We start from the raw sequence: 23,186 nt of genomic DNA, 5'->3' as shown, positions 1-23,186 counted from the left end.
TTGACATTTATCAAACATAAATCTGCTCAAAGAGTGTCTGATTTTAGAGACAGAGAGAGAAAAACCATGTATTTTTTCTTTTTCTCATTGACTGGCTTGTATCACAATGTTGTGGTATTCAGTAGTGGAAAGTTACGAAATATATTAATAGAAGTATTGTGCTTTGTCGTGATTTTAAACGTACGATATAATCCCGCATTATACTTGTACTCAATGACACTCTAGAAAGTCATATTGTACCATCACTACTACCATCTACAACTATAAAATGATACTGTTATGTTGATGCTGTCAATCAATCATTCAAAATTAAAATCTAACGCTCTGTAAGGGGCCATTCTCAACTTCTCCCTTACAATTACTCTACGTTACAGGACAATGTACTTGCAACACCGAGTTTTTACTTAGTTTTGATAGAATTTTAAATAAAGGGCTGGAAATACCTTATCAACATCTTACTGATAATATATAAATGAATAGGCTAACAAGGGGCTCTCCATTGATTTCCATGTTAATATATTTCCTGAGAAATAGATGGAAATGTCCAGAGACTTTGTGAAAACAGACATATCATGACTTGATTGACAGATCTGTGCGAGTATAGAGGTTAGTGGAAACTACAAATGTCAGTCAAGTGCTCTGTAAACACTACAGATATGAGGGAATCTTTGTTATTGGCAGATTTGTATCAGACTAGAGGCTCTAACTACACTTAGAGGTTGTCATAGCGATGCTAACCGCATGGAGTTTCCATTAAATGAGACAAGGATTAAGCTGAAGGACACCTCTCAAATCTGGCTTTTTACAGTACTTAAATGCTGTCCCTGCTATCAGACAGGACAGGGGACCATCCTGAACCCAGTGATAAGTCTGCCTTTTAGTTTCCCTCCTGAAAATCCTTCCTCCTGTCTACTGGAGGATCACGGAGCAAAATGTGTTTGTCTTTTGTTTGGTAGGAAGAAAAAAAATAAAAGATGAATTTGGGCAAAACATGAAATCCATGAGAACAAGTTAAATTATATTTTATTACAACTCTGAATGAGATGTCACCCACTCGATCCTCCAAACATCCTGTCAATTAAATGTCCTCCTCTCTCAAAATGTGAATAAAGAAGGGAACATGTAATTTGTCCATCACACCCTATAAATCAAGCCTGCTTCTAGATTTCAGGGGTTCTTTCTCGGCCTGTGCTCCATCCTTCAGCAATTTTCATGGAAATAGGAGCAGTTGTTCTTCCATGATGTTGGTATAATCTTGACAGATGGATGCCGGTTCAAAGAAAAACTTGTCAATGAATGTAAGAAAAAATATCCAGTATTTGAGCTTCAAACTCAGACGGAGACGGGAAAGAAAAAGACAGAGCCGTATAGATCAGGTGGAAGTTCATTTGTGTACCACAGCGTTGCCATAGAAACTGCCATCCCACTTTATTATTCCACTTTCTATTCTATTATTCACTTTCTTGTTCACATATTTCTCCTGCTATCCGTCTGACGTATGCTGCAGGGCAGGACTGTGGGCTAACCTTTCCATTCAATAGGCCTCATCATTTCTCCTCTCTGTCACTCCCTCCAGGTTTCATTGCCCAAACTCTCCATCTTCCTCTGCTGCCCTCTAACCTCCGTCCACAATATTAAGGCTCGTGGAAGACATAGAGTGTGCCCTCCTACCATTCCTACTTTCAGTCAGACCTAATGTCCCACCTGGCCCCTGGCATCCCCCTTTCCATTTCTTGTGCTCCATTGTATTGTAGTGTGTTTGTTAAATCTCTCTCTCTCTCTCTCTCTCTGTCTCTGTCTCTCTCTCTCTGTCTCCCCAGCTGTGTAGAAGCTGCTGCCAGAACATTAAAGTTCAGCCTAGATTATTATTCTTTACACAATTTAGACAAGCAGGCAACATTAAACAACAGACAAAATAGAGATATTTAGTGTGTGTGTCAGATCAAGACGCCACCGGCTACAAACACACATAAAACTGCACTTTTAAACTCATCAATTTTTGAATAATTATTTATTCATTTGTGATCTATCAAGTGTCAGTAAATAGTGAAAATACCCTCTAAAAATGTCTAAAGATATTTAGTTTACTGCAATATTGAACTGAGCGCATCTTTGTAATTTAATGCCTGGAACCAGAAAATGTAACCTAACTAAAATAAACCCAAGAAACATGATGTTGCCTGCTATTTTCCTTACGCTGTCTCTCCATTTCTGTCGTCTTATCCACAGTCAAGCTGGATAAATGGTTTTGATCTGTAATGGTGCAAATCTGACCCTTGACCTCTCCTCAGGCCTCAATGAAGAATGTGTGCTTGGTGAACCAGCCACTCTTCATCACTGACCCATGCATCAGCATTCCGCCGTGGGCAGGAAGGAACAACACATTACAGTTCCCCACCCCAACTCTCACGGGGAAAAAAGTATAATGTGCCAAATGTTTTCTTTTTCTTTTTCTTCTCTTTTAATGTACACAGAGCATTAACATCATAACAGAACAACAAATGCAAATGGACACATTTAAATGCTCTACTGATATAATATTGAAGGATAAACGAACGGCTTCCCTGCACATTGTCTGAGGTGTTGGCGCACACAAACACTTCTATCAATGATTTGCTTTGCTTTATTGATGCATGTCAGGTTGCATAATCACAGGATGGGCTGACCTGTTATAATGATAGGTTCTAATCCGCTCCCACGTCTGGGCTCATCCGATTAAGGGTGCACATAACGCACGCACAAACCCATAATATTCAGCCCATTACACCAAGAGGAGTAGTCTAATTATGTGGGATTACGCAGTATAGACTCTTTAGACTTACAATTAGAGATTGATTAGTCTGCAGTGAGTCACACACGTCATGCATCCATTTCTTTGGCATGATTTTAATTGCATTCATGATGAAGCTCATATTTTACCAGCTAGTTCCTCATTATAGGTTATCATAGACTACCGTGAGTTATTGCACCATTCAAAGGAGGGAATTCTGCGCAAGATTTCCAAAGCGGATGCGCACAAAGACGCAAGACTTCAATTCTTCTTCTTTTTCAACATCTTCAACACCATGCTGAAGATTTCAATAGATGCAACGCGATCAAAACAACAACAACACCAAAACAGATCTTTACATCACTGTTGAAAGAAACTATTTACGTTTCTGTTGTAGACTCGCCACTTCCTGCGTAACAGGTGAACAACAGAACAAGCCAGTGGCACGTTTTGTGCTGCTACTGCAACCTGCGCTGTGTAGTCATCAACCCTGTTACAATTCCGTAAAATAACACACACACGCACACATGTACATATGCACAAGTATTTTTCTAGAATAAATTCGATATGTGTTAGGCTCCATCTGACAAGCCCTGCCACCTGTTTTCAGCGCTAATTTCGCGTCTCTGCTTCCATCCAATCGGAGGGAACAGCAGGTCGGGAGGCGGAGAAAAGAGGGAGAGAAGTTGGAGGAGAGAGTGAGAGACAGATCCGGGAAGACAGAGAGATGAGGGCTGAGAGGAAACCGGTGTAGTCAGTCACATATTAAATCACCGACTTCACCGCTCATCTCTGCGTTCAGCTTGATGTCGCTGCAGATTTATTTATTTTCTGCATGTGCAGCCACAGGTTGACTGATTTAATCCACTCAACCATGGACTACTCACCTCGAGGCGATTGTAACTGACTGGATCGAAATGGGCATCATCGATAGATCAGTGATTATTGAGAAGGAAACAAACTGATCATACCAAGTGAGACGGGAGCAACATCTGTGTGAGGCGACGCACAGTTCCGAGAGGCGAGCGAGGACCTGTGGAGGGGACCTGTATGAGAGGAGGCGAAGGAAAAACATGATGGGATGGCATTGACAACATGAAAAAGAAAAAGTGTGGAGGTCTATTTTCATCCAGCCAGTGATTCAACACAACCGATCTGGGGGACACGGACTGAGAGAGAAGAGGTAGGAGGTAGGTAGAGACACAGACAGGGAGGAGGGGGCCGGGAAGGTGTCTGGTTATATCATACTAAAAGTAGGTTATTACATTTGATCAATCAAATGCATCCAAAAGCTGCCCCCTAATAGTTCACTGAGCCACACACACAGTTACAACAGATCCACTGGAATTATTATCCCATAGTCTTTGAGACTGATCTCATTTTCATGGTGTAAAGCCAGAGGATTTGCACCTCCTGGCGAACAACACGTAATACAGATGACATTTTATGGCATATATTGCTTGGAGCATTGTGAGAGGAAAGGACACTGGGAATCAGAGAGAGACAGATAGAGGGAGAGCGAGAGAGCGCGAGAGAGGGGCTGACTGGGCAGCTTACTCAAATGTGACTCAAGGATTAACATATTCCCCAATTATGGCCACTTTTCTTCACTCCGCTGCCCCTCTTTGTCACATCTTCAGCATTTAGACTTCATTTGTCCCGTCTTTTGTTTTAACTGTTATCCATCACAATCCCCCCAGTCTTCCTTCATCTACTGTCTGCCCTGTCTTCATGATTGCTATTCCTCCTCTGTGTCTCTTTACAGTTCATCTCTTTCTGTGTGTTCCTCTAGACAGGTGCGTGGCCACAGCCGTGACCATGGAGCCTCCCCCACCTCTGAGCCTGGCTCTGCTTGGAGGGAGTGAGGATGAGGACCAGCGTTTCCTCCTTCCCCTGGGCAGTATATCCCACGCCTCCAGCACTGGCAACCAGCCAGGATCAAACCACTCCAACCACATGGGAGGATCAAGCCTAAATCGTCTAAATGGCAGCAATCCGTCCCCATCCCCTGCCACGCCCAACTTGCCACCGGCAACACTTCCCAAGTTGCCCCTGTCCTCCTCTGGAGCCCAGCCTATGCCCCCACCCATCCCCAATGCCCTGCATCCCACCAGCACCCCGCTGTCCTCTTGTCTAGGGTCACAGCACAGCCTGAGCGGGGACAACTCCCCAATCTACAACGCCCTCTTCTACTCCTCCCACTCGCCATCCATGGAGCGGGAGAGGGACAGGGACAGGGATAGGGACAGGGACAGGGACAGGGACAGAGAGCGTGACAGGGACCGAGAAAGGGGGTGTAAACACAGACAAGCCAGCCCCTTGGTCCACCGAAGGGACAGTAACCCTTTCACGGAGATCGCCATGAGCTCCTGTAAGTACACAGGCGGGGTCATGAAGCCACTGAGCCGCCTCAGTGCGTCCCGCAGGAACCTCATCGAATCAGACAGCAGCAGTGAAACCAAAGAGGGTGGTGTTTCAGCTGTTACTGGGGCAACGGCTGCTGGGGGGCATGACCGACAGCGAGAAGCCCCTCCTACCTCCTTGCTGACCCAGTCCTCTACAAATCAACCCCCACTTCAGAGCCCTCCAGAGATTGTCATCTCATCCAAAGAAGACTCGCCATACCCCAGAGCAGGATATGACATCACCGACTCCACATCCAACCAGATGTCGATCTACCACCAGAACCACGCACTGGTGGAGAGCCGGCGGGCACAGACAGGGAGGGGTGGAAGTCAGGGAGGGGTCGGGTCAGTGGGCACCGGGGCCAGGGGCAGCACATCCAAGGCTCCTAAACGTAAGAACCAAAACATTGGCTATAAACTGGGGCATCGCAGGGCACTGTTTGAGAAGAGGAAGAGGTTGAGTGACTATGCCCTCATCTTCGGAATGTTTGGCATCGTCGTCATGGTGATTGAGACGGAGCTGTCATGGGGCGTGTATACCAAGGTGAGGGGAAAACATTTAAAGGTTCACACCATGGATATTTGCGCAGATTGCTCAGTTACTACCTAGGAAAATTCCTGAAAAATAACCCTGATGATGTCATACTCATATCGCCAGCTTGGAGACAAGAAACAGTGTTAGAGTTCGGAGTTGGCAAGACATGTGGGTGTACAAGGCATAAGCAGTCCAGTGATACTGTAAAGTTGCATGATGAGAAGTGCAGGATCCAGTGTTTCTGTCAAATGTCTCAACATTTAATGCCATAATTCCCAAACCGATTACGCTCATACATAGTGGTATGCACAGTTATGGTCAAGGGGTACTCCAAAGAAAATCTGTAGTGTCCCTTCCTCCCTCTGGTTGGCTCTGGACCGGATTCTACTCCCTTCAAACGCTAAAAGGCACTAAACAATGCAGGGTCTTCCAGCAATGTGCACCCAGTAGGTCTTTCACCATTTCCCTTATGGGTCAGAAAAGATATTTCCCCGTGGTACCTAACATGTTGCCAGACTTTCTCGAATATGGATAAATGTTTCAAACAGTCTTGCAGTACATAATTGAAAGACAAAGCTAGCATTAATGTTCGCGATGCTAGCCTAGCCGCTGTTGGCGCTCGTGCCATCTGTGGAGGTAGACAGTAAACAGCAGGCAGTTGAGTGTTTCAGGTGGTACAGGACTTAAAAAGGTTTTATTCTGACCAATCCGTCTTCCAAAAGTCCTCCTCGGATCTGGAGGTGCAACACTATATTTCTCTTGGTAATCTTCCAGCAGCAGAGATGACTTTTTTGCTCTCCGTTTAGCTTAGCTGCAATCTCGGAATTACTTTGATTAAATACATTTGACTTGATTTAATTATCAACCTGTGTAAAGAGTGACACAGTTGTGGGAGAGGGAGAAGGAAAAGCAGAGGTCACCAGCCACATTTGATGGTAAGTGTTTTCGACCAGGTTCAGCTTTGACTCTTTTTGACAGCTCACTGGCCCAATAATTAGAATTAGCTTTCACTAGAAAACTATTGATTACTATATGCTCCCGCCCAGTTTGACCAGCACCATGCCCATGTTGTTGGAAGGGTTTTGCACTATAATGACCAGGCTTGACAGTCACTGCTTCTGCATGATGTAATGCAATGATACAGAGGACATGGGGGCAGATTATCAGGAGGAGGCCCGGATCTCATTTGTCTGTGTAATGGGAAGTGTAATAAGCCGAATTGGCCCCTGGCTGCTGTTGTGTGTTTATTTTTTGTTGTGTGTGTGTGTATTTGTTTGGCGTGTGTGTGCGTGCGTGTGTGCGTGCTCACCTTCCTGATGCAGAAATACTTCTGTCCTTGTTCCATCCCTACTTCTAGTGTCACAGAGGTTTGGTTTTCTTTAGATATTTAGGCAGAAAAATTACTTCCACACGTTCAGCATGTCAAATAAGGATCAGTGATCATGTGAGGGAAGACGAGGGAACATGTGAGTGCACAGATTTACAGGTATCCTCATAGAATAAGCCAGATGGGTGTGTCTTCGATCTCAGCCTGTCTTTCCAGTATGTTGCCTCTAGTTGACATTTGGTCTTTCTCTGTTAGAAAAATCTGTTCCCCGACAGTGGTGGCGTTTTGCACTCATTACAATATGAAAAAGCATTGTTTAGGAGGCTGTCCCTTTTTATTAATGAAAATTCACGGTTTGAATTTCTCTCCCTCGATTCCATCCTCGCTTCTTTCTTCCTTTCAGCCGACCCATTCTTCTCCCTGAAGGAGACAACCTAACACACTTTACGGTCTCTTTCTCTCTCCCTCTCTGTCTCTTTTCTATTTCAACTCTCTTTGTATGCTTTTCTTTCTTTCTATTATCTCTCTCTCTCTCTCTCTCTCTCTCTCTCTCTCTCTGCTCTCCTCTGCTCTGCTCTTCTGCTCCTCCAGTGGGCGTCAAACTGGGGGAGTGTGATCGGAAGAGAGAAGCGGCTGGGTGAGAAATGAAAGGCAGCAGAGGGAGGGGAAAAAAACGAAAGGCGATAATGAAAAACCTGATTTAGGTTCTTAAGCTACTACCAATACAGTCCGTATCTGATCCACGAAGTATTGCCTATCAATATGAATTGATGGACGTCTGTAAATTTGACTGCAGTGACCACTGTGTTTGCTGTGCTTCCTGAATATTGATAAATCTATACTCATTAAGGTATCTAGTTAAGCAGGAAGTTGAAGATGGAATTTGATCCCCGCACTATCATCTCAGGTTGCACTTTTCTTTTCTTTTTTTTTAAATCCAGGGAGTCCAATATGCTCCAGAGCAGCTAATTTTTAAATGCTGAGTACCAAGGTATTTTTCTTTATGATTACCGACTTGGTTGGACTCCAAAAGATACAGGAGTTCCATCAGACAGTTCAAGCCCTCACTTAGATAATTAAGCAGACTGCTGATCGTTGTGAAAAATGAATAGTGATCATAGAGATGAAAGAGAGAAGCGAGATAAATGAGAAGATGGCAGAGGGAGACGTCAAGAGCTTTATGCAGTTCCTTAAAGCAGTCCGGAGGGAAGCCTTGAATGATTTCTTCCATCGATTATTGATAATCACTCACCCATACGTGCACTGTCCACCCCCACGCACACGCACGCACGCACGCACGTGCGCGCGCACACACACACACACACACACACACACACACACACACACACAAAGCCTAGCTATAAACTTGCACATTGAAAATGGATGCAGCTTCTCAGAGATTCTATATTAAATGTATATAGAAAGTCATACAAAGAAGTCGTGGAGCAGGTTTCTTTACTGATAAAAGGATGTGAGCATGTATGCAGTTCTGTCAGCTGTACATGTATACTGCTGATGCATGTACTCGGGTCACTCCCGCTACTCTTTTTCAGCAGGTCCAGCTGCTCCGCGTTGCTCCCAAAAATAGAGATGAAGAATAAGAATGGCACTGAACAGGGGTGCGTTCAGTGGTGTGTGTTAGCAGACAGAGGAGGACATAGTGTGACTGTGTGTATTATTGCAAGTTTAAAATCCTGTCTGCACATGATGTAGCCTCAGCCAAGATGTTCCATTCATCGCAGTTATTATCTGCTCCATTTAAGTCAAGTTAACAAATCCATGATCAAGGCCACATCTTAGATCAGAAGGATAAGTTGTGGTTGCGGATGAAAAACTATACTGTTTAATCAGCCCTCCAGGCAGCTGCAGCAAATTCATGTACTGTAAATGTCCAATCAGTTGTGCCTCGATAGCTTTTGCATAGAGAATGCTAGATGATGAAATAATTTATGAATGTGAAATAATTTAATTTGCTCTCAGGCAGAATTGTGAGTTCTCACACAAAAAGATAAACTGACCCCTCAAACTGTCATCATAACTTTTCTTGAGACCTGTTACACTATATTTATAACATTTACTGTGGCCATCCTTCATGATCAGTTACACAGGTTCAGTGTCACCAACCCCAGACCTTGACCCCTTCGGCAGTGAGAGGACAGTTCTTCCCAAAAACATTTTTATGAGACTCTATTATTGATTTCCTTAGCAACAGGTTAAAGGCGAAAGGTTGGGCAGGGGGCTGTCTGACATGTGTCTCTATCTGAGAATAACTTAGACCTGGGGACACCTGGGACCTTAGCATGTGGCCTGTCACTGTCAAATCAATAGATCATTTCACACTGGTCCACGTGTCTCCTTCGGGCCTCAGCTCCACATCACATTTCAACCCTGCGATGAAACATGGCTATTCTGGGGGAATGCACAGCTGTTGTCACCCTCACCTGTCAATACGCACACTTGACGCCTCGACATACAGATGGCCGTTGAGGGTGTGAGAGGCAGAATGGTGGCTTATCATGAGTGAGCATGCACCCCCTTATTGTCTGTTTCTCACCAACAGGATCGATGATGTCACAGATTAGCAGCAGACTCCCTCTCCTTCCTCTCTTCCATTCTCTCACTAACAGGGTGTGTTTATGTTCTTCCCCTGAGTTTTAAATATGACTCCATTTCCCCAAGGGGGTCATTGCCATCTCAGCACACTTACTTACTTCTCTTCCTCCCCCACCCGCTTATCCATGACATTTCTTGCAGACATTTACTAGACGACCTTTCCTGACCTTTCTATGCTCGGCCACTTACAGTAGATGGGTGCTCTTTTTCAGAAAGAACATGGGGGGATCATTGGGGAATTAAACTCACCAATTGCCTCCATATTCTCTGAAGGAGCCATCAGCCATCTCAGCACTTCTGCACCACTCTACCCCTCCTTCTCTCTCATTCTCATCCTACTCTTTTCCGCCGCTCCACGCTGCCTTCATCTTCTAGATCACAGGCTTCTAAGGGACACTAGTTCCCATAGGTCATGCAACTAACAGGTACAAATATGCTAATTTCTCTTAGTGTAATAAGGCACCCCCTTCCCTCCCTCTCTCTCTTGCTATCTCTCTCTCTCTACATGTGTGTGAGTATGTTCTATACACATGGGTGCGTTAGAGCTTGCATCACCCGCTGGTAACGTAAACATTCACGTCACAGAGTATGTGTTGTCTCCTCTGTGTATGCACAGTTAGCGTTAGCGTAGAGTGTGTGTGTGTCTTTATGTCTCAATGTGTTCAGCTCTGTCATGTTAGTTCTCACGAATGCACCTGATAGCTTGTGTGTGTGTACAAGTGTGTGTTGTGTGTGTGTCTGTGTGTGTGTGTTCACCTTTCCCTTTGTCTGAATTTAATTGAGTGTGTAGGGCCGTAATGGTGTGTGTCAATGTGCAGTAGAGTGTGTGTGAACTAGGTATTTCTCATGCTGTGGGGACATAAATGTGTTTACACAGTCACTCTGTGGGGGGTGTCCCTTCTGGGGACTAAAAGCAAGTCCCTGATGATGTCAAGTGTTACATTTTAGGATGAGGACTTGTGAGGTTAAGATAAGATAAGGTGGAGATCAGGGTGAGGGTTTTGGCAATGCAACAGGTGGTGTGGGGTTGAATAAGTCTCTGGGAAATATCTGTAATGTCCTCTGAAGTAATGGAAACATAACTGTGTGTGTGTGTGTGTGTGTGTGTGTGTGTGTGTGTGTGTGTGTGTGTGTGTGTGTGTGTGTGTGTGTGTGTGTGTGTTTATCCCGGTAAGGTGACAGTCACTCCTCTGCCTACTGCCTGTTTCCCTGGAGACTGATTGCAGGAAGGCATCGTTCTGACAGGGAGAGACCCCCAAGACTAGCTCATTACAACACACTTGCACAAACACACACACACAAAGACACACGCACATTCATATTCATTACCAACACATGTAGTGAGCGTCTTATCACTATGAGAGTAATTTGTTGTTAAGCGACGTGTACTTGCTCTCACATCAGTGTCAATAAGGTTGAGGTGGTACAAGTGGGGAAAACCTCATCTAGATACAACCTCTGTGTGTGTGTGTGTGTGTGTGTGTGTGTGTGTGTGTGTGTGTGTGTGTGTGTGTGTGTGTTTGGCTGACTGCTCACTGAAGAGGCTGAAAAAGCTCATTATCTTTGCATGCTGTCCACCAAGTCATTGATCAATACACACTGATCACACACATACGCAGCTGGACAAGAAAAAGCAGGAACTAAACACATTTACATACAAACAATTAAACAGTAAAACATTTAACAGCAAAAACATTTACCGTATTTTTCTCCAACAAGTACTATGGCTACTTTTCAGGGTTGTACCTACAATAACCTCCTGCTTTACTGCTCTTGTAGTCTGATTTCACAACTCCTCCCTCATTCCAGTAGTGACTTAAATGCTTGATGCACAAAAATGTCAAATATTACTAATCAAATGTTTAGGATCCTTAAGAGCAGTTCTCAAAATGGGCCTGTACTCATAGTACTGGCACGTCTACCTCCAGTCTGTGGTATACGGTGACTTTTTCCTTAATACAAGCATAGCCGTAGGTATTGTGGGGCCATTCATCTTGGGTGACAGTACTGCACTTATACACATTCGCAGTCCAGTAACATTCATAATACTTGTATGGCAGCATTTACCAGGACAAAGAGCACCACTGGAGTCTCATACAACAGGGTGGGTTAATGGTTCAGCGAGGATACCAGAGTGCTCATAAACCTAATGGTCTGAAGCTGTTAAAAAGCTTGGTGGTTCTGGTATTGATACTCCTGAACCTCTTCCTGATGGTAGGAGGGAAAGCTGAGGCTCTGCTGAGGAAGGAACCCAGGATGTTCCCTGTTGTTCTCACCATCCTCTTGAGATGTTCCTTATTTGAAGCTGTTCAGGTTCTCTCATCAATTTGTACTTTGTTACTTACTGACACCTTCTGATGTCTGACATGGTCCATTTGAATGTCCAGTGAGTGAAAGATGATCCGGACAGAACTGAGAGCTTGGACAGGTTAGCAACTATGCTAGCTTGCACCCCTAGCATCCTGGCACAGCAGTGTACACCCTTGGGCTCAGGGACCAAGGACAAGCTCAACAGATACTGTGTCCTGAATCAAGTTTCCTGAAATAAACAGTGTGTTTTCTCTCTCTCTCTCTCTCTCTCTCTCTCTCTCTCTCTCTCTCTCTCTGCACTCCCCACATCTTCATGTTGCTGAAGGACGTGGGCGGTCCTCTCAACTTTTCATGTTTCTCATCCTTATGAAGAAAACTATGATACATAAAAGCCAAATTAACTGTTACATAAAAGTTGTATCTGTATTTTTCTGATCAGGTAAAAGTCAGGTCTTTGAAAGCGGGGTGGGAAAAAAAAGCTGGTGTTTTGTACTTGGAAAAAAAAATCGAATTATTATTCCAGCAGATTTTGCAATTGCACAGTAATTCACATAATATTGGACATTCATTGAACTATATTCTTGTGTCATTATTTACATTTCAGTTGAAAACTATAGTAAAATGATGTGTGGTTATCGATTTTTATGGGGATCTCTGCCAAACACGTGTTTTCTGAGAATATGATTTATATCCTGGGATATCTCTGCAGCACCACAGTACTTTATTTTGACACATTCTGCCTTTTGCTAATACCATATTGATTAATTGTTCATCCTCATCTCAATTACAATTATCTCAGCTCATCTTGATTTTGAATAATGTACGATTATCTGCCCAGCGTGGCCTCTAAATATTTCTCTCTCTCTCTCTGGGGCTACTCTGGAGCTCTGGAGCTAAGAGTGAGAAAGTCAGAGAGGAAGTAACCTCAAGTAAATCACATTTCAGCACAGACACCAGTGTGACTGTGTGTTTACACAGATATGCTGCAGAATTCCAACTCTGCATTTTCCTCATTAGTACAACAATGCAAGCTTCCTTTGCACCTAGTTTGCTTCAGTGAGTACAAATGAGATGTTAGCAGGAGAGAGAGAGAGAGAGAGAGAGAGAGAGAGAGAGACAGACTGAGACAGAAAAGGAGAGTGCCAGCAAATAAAGACCAGAAGACAAGCAGAGCTTTGGGCAAGCTGATAGAAATCAGTGCAAAGCCAAATCAAGATGGTATTTTGTGCTGTGGCCCATAACCACACCAATATGAACAACAGCCGCTTAACATTAGTCGCATACGTGTGTGTGTGTGTGTGTGTGTGTGTGTGTGTGTGTGTGTGTGTGTGTTTTGTAGGGTAATTTTTTTTAAAGTGACTTAAGTAAACGTGAATGTGTGTGCATGCAGTCACATGCGAGCGCGCGTGCGTGTGTGTGTGTGTGTGTGTGTGTAGTATAAATGTAAAAGCCGGTTTCATATTCAATCAACTCAGATAGTGAATATTCAGCAGTGCAGGGTGTTGTTGAGGATTAACTAACTAGATTTTGTGTGTGTGTGTGTGTGTGTGTGTGTGTGTGTGTGTGTGTGTGTGTGTTCGAGTGTGAGTGTGTGGTTGTCTGATGTTAAATTTACACTATTAAGGCCATGAAGCATCTACAGAAACCCTAAATAGACACACTAACGCACTCTATTTTCCAGGACGCTGACTTGCAATATATATTCATGAACCTCAAATGCAATGAAGATTCTGCTTAATAACACTGTGAGGAAAAGGCTGTTTGTTACGTGTTTAAACTAAGAGCACCCTCGAAGATTAAGAGTGTGTTGGACAATGACTATTGAACAGCCAAAACATTACGCCCCAAACATGCAATCTGAGAAGCTGCAGCCTTTAAATCAGTGTTCATCATGTGACCGTGGTTGAAAAGTTTCTTCATTTATTACATTTTGTGGAGTGAAATTGAGTCGTCCAGTAGATGCACAGGAACATTTAGGTAGCAGTCACGGTTGTAGCTTCTAATAAAGTGAAGATAACTGCCTGCTAAGCTCTAAGGGTTTTGTTAATCAACCAAAGTTTCCTCATGGTACGTTAAATATAAGTGTCAGATACAACCTTATACACACACATATGCACACCTAGATTTTCTTCTCAACACATGATTCATTAAGCAGTGAATATTACTGATTTAATTTAATTTTGCCATTCTTGCTTGATGTAAAGTTTGCAAGCGTTTTCTGGCTCATCCACTATAGTTTGCACTTGTTGGTGGATTCAACATCCTGAATAAAAAGTGGCTTTCATAACATTTACATTTCCCATGAAATAATATTTTTTAGGTTTGAAGGGTTACAAGGGTTTTTGTTTTTTGATTTTATTTTTAGGTTGTTTTTTTTTAACATTTTTTAAAGTGTAAACTACCACACAACCACATCCTGACGGAGCTGCAGTGGGTAGGTTTTTATAAGAAGACATTTTCCTTAATCTTCACTTTATTATACCCTACAATTCTACAATTCTGACTAAATGAAACTAGTTTAATTCCTAAGCCTAAAGAAATGAGTAAATCTGTGTGTCTGGTCTCTTTGACTGTTTCCTCCTGACGTTAATCTGTATGCAGCATCTATTAGTGCTAAAATATTCGACAAGCGTGAATATCTTTTGGAATAAGTTCAATTAAACACCTGCACAGACCAGGATTAGGCCCACACAGCCAGTAAATGAGGTAAATAGGTGTTTAACATTTAAACAAAGAAAAGAAAAATAACCTTGGCCATATGCTTGCCTGTGTGTAAACATCCGCACTGACAAGTTATTTAATATGGCCTTTATGAAATTTTCCCAGGTCATAATAATGGGTGAGTATTGAGTGTGTTTGTCTCGTGGCAGAGGAGGACTCACACACACCTACCTGAAGTGAACCCCCTTCTCAGCTGCCATCAATCCACACACTCCAGAGGCTCTTCAGCCTGCCTCCTCTTGTCCTTGTGGCTCTAGTCATGGGTTGTGTGTGCATCACCGAGCATGGAAACGCTGGTCTGACATTTTCAGTCTTGATACAAAGACCTGGGCTTTAGCTGTGGGCCAACTGATCCAATCATTAACTCTCTTGCCTCACTGTATGGAAGAGAGTGGGATCTTTCAGCATCAAGCTTGATTTTGACATTCCTTCCCGAACTGAAAGATTGCCTCTATTGTGGATCAAGGTGGCTTTCATCCTCTAACCTCTCAGAAATCAGTTGTTACGTCATATCAACTGTTTGATCTTCCAGAGCAGCATTCGATTAGTACCAGAGGGAGGGGGTAGGGGGCCTTCCTTTTCCGAAGTTCAGCTACTCTGCAGCAGTCCTAACAGTCTGGGTACCACCCCCCAAAACTTCCTGCTCCCCCTAAACAGCAGGGATCTTTTCTAGTGGCTGGCAGGAGGTCAGATATTATCGAGCTCCGTGTCTCTTGTGTCTGGTTGGAGGAATGACTTTCTTCTATTAAAGACGACCTTTAAAGCTTAATTAGTAATCATAACAGCTTGAGTGTCTCTTTAAAAATCAATGTTTAAAAAAGGGCTAGAACTTATATGCATATCTGCTGTAACCTTCAGTGAGATCTTTGGGCTCCAGATATGAACAGCCATGTTGGCTGGGTCAAAATTAGTTTGTTCAGTCTTTGCTCAGATTGCTAATATTTGAAAGAAAAAAAAAAGAAGAAACAGAATTGGACTTCAACTTAACAGAACTTAGTTAAACCCTTGTGTTCCCCTAGTATTCACCGGCCCTTCTGGTGCTCCATCTGGATTTGGGTGGACAGTCCTCAGTCCGGTCCATCTGAACCTCTTTGCTCTCCTCACTGTTGCTCCTTCTTCAATCGCAGCCCGTGACGTCATGAGGAGTACAGTGTAGTTGTGGCGGCTGAATCCTTCCCTCACTGAAGTGAGTAGGAAGTAACCGGATCCAAACAGGACCAGAACGCCCTTCCATCAAGGAGTAGTTCTACATCGATAAGGCCTCTATTGCTTTATGCTTCACTTACAACGAAGACTTTCCAAGCCAGTGGAGGTTTTCAGATTCACCGGCAATGTTCCATATACGGTCAAACATTCGTTCATTCTGGCATGTGCTGAATTCTTTAAACTCTCCCATAAGACCTCAGGCCTGATCTCCTTTAGTACTGACACATGGATCTCCTGGAGTATAAATACTGGAGTATTTCCTCTCCCCTGACTCTGAATTGTAACCCAGCAGTCTAATGCAATGTATCAAAATATGCATAAGCTAGCCTCTACATAGAAATATGAATTTGTAGATAAAGAACATACCACACCCACACCACGGGCACATTTTGAGTTTTCGTATTCTGATGAAGAGTTGGCAGAAAATACACTGAGAGCTTACACAATATTATCGTTTCAACAGTGTTTCAATATTCCAAGTGGGGGCATGTTTATTTAATTTACATACACAATGTCACAGATACTTTATGTTCCTCTTCATTTTCAGACACCTGGGTCCATTTAAATACATAATAGACACAGTAATACCACTTAAATGGTGAATTGAATTGCATGATCAACATTGTGTTGTTGTGAGCACTATAAATAGTCGGATTCATGCGTGAAGGCTGTGTGTGTTGACAGGCTTTGCCAGGTGTTTTGGAGAGGGGTGACGTTCACCTCTAACCCACCTGTGGCTCGCATGCTGATGCACTTCTTCGTCTCTTTCTTAAAGTCTATTTATTTTTTTTTAGTGGCTGGGAGATATATCATCTTCCCTCGGTTTATTGTGTTTTTTTGAACAGGTTATGTTGCGGCCTCTAAATTGATCAAATGAGAGGGAAAAGTTCTGTCTCGCAACCTAGAAATAAAAACATTTAGAGAAGTTCTACTGTATCTCCTGGCCTCAAAAGCGACATGTAGTGATTTTTTTTTTTTTTTTAAATTTCTGTGGCCAGCAGACTGCTTCATAGTTCAGACTTCAGCGGTAACTGAATTGATTGCTTTAATCACTTTTTGCCTCTGAACACATTTCTTGTTGTCAGGGTTACTGCTGCTGAGACCGCAAAACAAAATAGCACTCCTCCTCTTCCTTCTCCTCCTCCTCCTCCTCCTCCTCCTCTCAAATTCTGTCACCATCATTCCAGTGTCACAGTCAGGGAAAGCATGAGTGTGGTGATTTATTATTTTCTTCCTTTGCTGTCCTTGAGGTTATCGCGTCTGAAACAATGAATGAACAGCTACAGCGGTTCATTGAGGGCTGCTGGTGGGAGTGGACGTGAGGCTTGTGCATGTGCAAGCAGTTACACACCAACTGGGTTTTACACAACACCACATCGAGCTTCACAAATCTGATAAAAATCATGCAAAGGAATAAATCTTTTTAAGGCCTCCCCCCCCCCCCCCAAGTTTCTCATTGATAAAATAAGATGAGATAAGATGAGATGGATGGAGCATCAAGTTTGAAACATTGATTCATACACAGTAATATATAAGTGCACCAGCAGTATAAAGGGGGGGGGGGGGGAATACAAAAAAGATAGACATGTGTAAATATGTAAATTTACCACAGCGGATTAAATATACCAAGTGTTCGGTATTGCACAGGTATGTAAAATATTGCATTACCTGACGTGGCTCTTTCATGAATTCCACTGAACCAGAGGTGTTAGTATTTCGTGTTCTTCCTTTAACTTCACATCAAGCATTCTGTGTTAGAAGAACAAGCAGTAAAATGTACTGTTGTGTTGTATAAAATATCCGTCTGTATGACAACAGTATGACGAGGCGAAAGTAAAGCAGCAGAAGAGTGAAGGAGAAGTGTAATGAGGTTCGTGCGTCAGGATGCACGTATGCCGTGGCCTCTCACCACAGAGAGAAAGAAACGGAGCTTGAATCATTCGTGTTTTGTTTTTTTTAGTTCCACTCATGCTCAAGTAATGCTGCTGTGTTACCTGCGCTTTAACTGTGATAGACGTGTCCTGATGCTGAATTTAAAGTTAGTACAACAGGTATGCAGTTAGTGCTCCGCACGTCCTAATTAGAGGAATCGCATTTCACACATAATGCGAATGAGTGCAGTGGCGTTTTGACACTTGACTTCATTTTGTATTTTAAACACGACGCTGCAACTCACCAGGGAAACTCTAGAAATTATACATCATTACTCTGCATCACTACTCTTGTGTATATTCCATTTGGATAACGCAGATGAGATTGTGTGTTTGTGTGTGTGTTTTTGCGTGTCTCGCGAGCTCTAGTGTGTTTTGCCGTGCTCTGAGTGTGTGAGGTGAGGGGGTTAAAGAAGCCACTGAAGTGCTATGAGTTGTATTGATTGGAAGTTCCCCAGTGCATTGATTATAAGCCCTATGAAACCAGACAAGCAGAAGATTCAAAGCTCTACTGCAGAGTCAAATTGATGGTTGAAATAATTCTGCTCAGCCTTTGAAGTCTGTTCAGTAAATGTTGGTTTTTGTTGCCTATGCTGCTGCTGCTGTGGTACACCTTACTTAGCGGAGTAACTCGCAACCCGGAGTTGGGTTCTTTTAATTGTTCTCTTCTTTTTGCTTATTTGAATTCTTCTTATAATCCGAAAAAAGGTTGTAATGTCATGTTTTCTGTCTTTCTCTGCAGAGCTCCATGTATTCTCTGGCCCTGAAGTGTCTGATCAGCCTGTCGACGGTTATACTGCTGGGCCTCATCATAGCTTATCATGCACGGGAAGTTCAGGTAAAACCCATCAACATTTACTTTGGTTTACACATATTTTAGCAGACGTTACATTAAAACACAAAGGAGAAGTTTGATAAGAGAGACGGAGACGATTGAATTTATATCATTCATTTGTGTGAGATAAGTATGGAGCTTGAGCCAGGAGGCGATTAGCGTAGCTTAGCATAAAGAGTTGAAGCTGCTAGTCTGGCTTTATCCAGAGAAAATCTGCCTACCAGCAAATGAAAATCTCACTAATTAAAATCTTAATAACTAATCTGTGCAAAAACTGTTAAGAGTGAAGATGTGAGTTGGACCATTTCAAGATTGTCAGTGTTAGAGATGCAATGTCGAGGCTACTGACAGTCTTGAGCTCTATAGAGCTAAAGAGCTCTGTTCATAGTATGAACATGACGTTGTCGTCCCGGCTCCTGATATTGCAGGACCCAGGTGTGTGTCATCTCCAGCCAATTAATGGCATTAATGAGAGTCTTAGGAGAATTGACGAAACCGTCTGCGTGGGTTTTGAGCAGTGGATACACACAGAATCTTAAACACGCATGCAGCTAATAACAGCCCCATCATTCAATATATGCGCATACACAAACATACACACACCTCTTGAGGGGCTGAAACAATCAATCAGGAATGCTTTCACGCTTCACGATATCCGTTTTGCTGTTTGTCATTTCACTAATATAATAGTTGCATGGTCATTTAGCCGGGCTTTTCATCTGAAGCCATTTGCAATCGACGCACATTGACTGTTTATGGGAGCCTTGCAGGAATCAGACCCAACGAGTGCCCCCACACCAGCTATTACTCCTGCTAGTTAAACCACGGTGCCACAGTCGTCCATCTGACCTCAGTTTAATGTTGGAACTTCTTCTTTGATTACATCATAGCTGGGATTATTTTGGAAATGTCTCTTATAGTTGCAGCAGGTCTGTGATGGGAATTCTGATGTGAGGTTGAGGCTTTTTTCTGTCCAGATCAATAGCTAGATGGCAGTTACTTATTCACTGTCATACGCCGGGACTGATAGACTGGTAATGAGTCTTTAATGGGCAGCCGGTGTGCACTGAAATTCACAACAACAAAGAGCACAATCAGTGCATGTGCACACATGCGTTCATTGAGAACCCTCACAAGTTTGATGTCACATCCACATATGGAGTCAGTCATCCACCCACGCTCTCCGCGGCTGCTGCACGAGACGCCAGCGCTCATACTGATAGAAGTAGAGATCGGGAGTACAGTAGCTACAGCTACGCGGACAGAGCCAGAGAAATAAAATAAGGTCTTTGGTTAATCTCTTTGAGAAATAATTCTGTTTGATTTAATGAAGTTTGGGGAAGGGTGCTCTGAAGGTATGGGTGTGATGCAAACCTAGGTGATGGGGGGTGAGAGGGGATGATGTTGAGATTTAACCCACAATGCTCCTGTACTGGTGTTTCAGCCCAAAGCAGCTGAAAGATGAAAAATTATTGCAAGAAATTACCTTTTTTTTTTCTTCTTAGTTTTGACTGTATTTTGTATCAATAATGAGCCTTTTACTCCTCCAAACACATCAGGTAATAAGGCGTTGTGGTCTGATGATTAAACCGTTTAGCAAATGTATCAAATCAAATCAAATCAGAGCAAAGCGAAGAACAAAAACAACTACAGGCAAACTACAATAAGCGGAACTAAGAAGTTGGTCCGTAAACTATAATGGAGACTTGTACATTTATATTTTTCCCTTATTTTCAAACATGTAGTCATCAAGTTTTGAGCTTATTCATATCCTGTCGGATCATTTGATTATTTTATTCATTCATTAGTTTGCTAGCAGGATATCGCAAAAACTAAACAGATGACATTTGATGTGTTGTATTAGAAGGAGCAAATAATGAACTTTTGGAGGTGATCTGGATCAAACTGTAGAGAACGCTCTAGGACACTGACAGGATATTAGCGAGTCCATGTGAAATATTAGACGTTGCAGTTTACAAATATCTTTCTTTTTTTGCCAGTTGGGAGGAAGTTATAAGAATGGATTTTGATAATTCTGTCCTCATATTCTGAATTGTTTTTTTTTCTTCATTTCTGTGCAGTAAATGCTGTTTAAAACCTGAAGCAACCCTATAACTCATTGTATCTTTTTTTAAGTATCATAAACTAAAAGATTCTTGGGGGGGGGGGGTATCTCTGCTGATGCTGATGCTGATGCTGATGCTGATGCTGATGCTGATGCTGATGCTGATGCGACTCCTCTCAAAGAAATCTCTACTTTGTTCCAGAACCATTTTTGTTTTTCTCTTCTTTTGTTCTTTTGTGTGTGCATGGAATATTTCAAGGGACGCTAACCTGCCATGGACAAGCCTGGCCAAATTTAATACAACATGTTGCTACATACACATGAACAGAAATGCATGTCCATTTTTTATTTCTGGGGTTTTGCATGCTTGAGCCACTTCTTGGCTAAAAGGGATGTGTGAAATCCTGGAGTGTTGTTGTGGCATTAGAGTGTTGCGTATGTGAGCTGTCGGCTACCCCTGAGAGCGTTCACCTGGATGTCTTTCAAACATGCATATTAACTGAACCATTCAATACACCCTAACGCACTGAGCTCATTTGCTTCCCTGCATAAGCAGCATCGCAAGTGTCAGTTTGTCACCGCTTTTTATTGTGAAACCAACACACACACACACACACACACACTCACATACACATACACATACACACACACACACACACACACACACACACACACACACACACACACACACCATGGAAGTCATGTGTGCAAAATGAAAGGCATTGTTCAATAAAGATCTCAGTCTCAGATTATGACACATTCTGCTGGAGAGTTTTTGCCCAGAACGTAACAGGATATTACACACACACGCGCACACACACACACGCACACACACGCGCACACACGCACGCACACACACATACACACAAATATTAATACACATTTGTGCAGAGGGTTTGAGAGGCAGAGATGCTCGAGATCAGAGTGATGTTATAAGGTTTAGCTGGCATTCATACCACCTCTCTCTCTCCTTCTCCCTCTCTCATTCTGTCTCTCTCCTTCTCTCTCTCCCCCTCACTCTCTCTCCTCCTGCTTTCATCTTTCCCCACTTTTTGTTTACCGCCATCAGTGCTCTTCTTTCTTTCTTTCTTTCTTTCTTTCTTTCTTTCTTCCTTTCTTTCTTTCTCCATCTGCTTCTCCGTCATTATCAGATTAGATCTGTCTCCCTTCTCCTCCACTGAGCTTCAATTCAATTTTGTTGTTGGGTTTCTTGTCCTTTCATCCTGACTCGTCTCCTCACTTGTTACTCAGCATTCAACTTCTCACCTATTCACCCTTTTCCTGTTGTACTTTAACACTCGCCTCATTTTCTCGCCTTCTAAAAAACCCTCGCAGTCTTTTTTTCACCCTTTTATCTTGTCCCCTTTTCACACTGTTTCACTGCCATATTCCTCTCTCTCATCTCTCCCCTCGGCTCTCCTCTGTTGGACATTTCTCTCTTCCTCCTCCTCTCCCTCCATCTTCGCTGTCTCTTCTAATCTGTCGGAGGACAGGCTGAACCAAATGTGCTCAGCATGAAACAAGGAAAAACTATCAATCTAGACTACAGATTGATTCATCAGTAATCATCACAGATTGCAAATCTCTCCCTTTCATTCACTTGACATCAAAAGAGAATTTAGGTTCTTATTAACTGTTTCTCCGTGATGAGCTCGCTAGAAGAAGAGACATAATTGTTCTCTGATTAAAGTAACTGGGAACAAACTCCGACATGCAGGAACACGAAGCTGAGGTGTGTTTCTCTTTTTTGCTAGCGTTACTGTGTAAAGTGACAGGGAGGTGACACAAGGAATGTTTTACTTCGAGTGAGAACATGGCAGGTTTTTGTTGTGTTCAGTCAGCCGAGCCTCATTGACACTCCCGGGTTTGTATCCTTGGAGTCCAGTAGGCTGCAGCAAGAATCCAGACAAATGCACTGATTTTACTTTAATTTTCAATAATGTGTATAAACTAGCACAAATGAACTTCTCTAAATTGTTCTACTGTGAGATTCTTCCCATATGTTTAGTTGTCTGTCATTGTTCCAACTTTTTTTTGGTCCTTGAGTGGCTTCTGATTCAAAGCTCTCAGACTTTGAAAACCCCGTAGGTTATCAGCATATGGGAGGAGTGTAAAGACCTTCAAATGTTTGGAAATCCAAAAGTACCCTAACATGTTACTTTTATCAGTAAATAATGCTGTAATGTAACAAATGGGAATCGCAGTGATCTTGTAATTTAATTAGTCACTTTTGAAAGTAACATTGACTGGCAATCTCGGTAATATTCTTCATTTGTACGATTCAGTAAATCCAGCCATGCCATTCTCCAGAGTTTGTCAGATTACATAATTCCTTACATTCATTTAAATAGGAAGCAATAATTTATTATTAGCAGTATATACATAATTCATTATTTACTTCTAAATAGCAAGAATTACACATGTAGGTAAGAGATCAGCTGCTCCGCGAGGTTGCAGCCTACTTAAGC

At 42.7% G+C, this 23,186-nt stretch overlaps 1 protein-coding gene across 2 annotated transcripts in view; it reads left to right on the top strand.

The window, feature by feature from the left end:
* Positions 1 to 3,474: 3,474 nt before the first annotated feature.
* kcnn3 (potassium intermediate/small conductance calcium-activated channel, subfamily N, member 3) overlaps positions 3,475 to 23,186 on the top strand; it is a 45,257-nt gene continuing 25,545 nt past the window's right edge. The window contains exons 1-3 of one of the 2 annotated variants that reach the window (XM_086218406.1): positions 3,475 to 3,953; positions 4,563 to 5,719; positions 18,561 to 18,656. In XM_086218406.1, the coding sequence (XP_086074532.1) occupies positions 4,589 to 5,719; positions 18,561 to 18,656 (1,227 nt within the window). In that variant the 5' untranslated portion in view covers positions 3,475 to 3,953; positions 4,563 to 4,588. Of the gene's footprint in view, positions 3,961 to 4,562; positions 5,720 to 18,560; positions 18,657 to 23,186 lie in introns of both variants that reach the window. The other variant, XM_086218405.1, reaches the window with a different exon arrangement.

This window comes from Aulostomus chinensis, chromosome 11 (genome assembly GCF_037954235.1).
Source record: "Aulostomus chinensis isolate RoL2024-O1b breed Wild chromosome 11, RoL_Achi_v1.0, whole genome shotgun sequence".
Classification (NCBI taxonomy): domain Eukaryota; kingdom Metazoa; phylum Chordata; class Actinopteri; order Syngnathiformes; family Aulostomidae; genus Aulostomus; species Aulostomus chinensis.
This window is presented reverse-complemented; position numbering and strand designations above follow the sequence as displayed.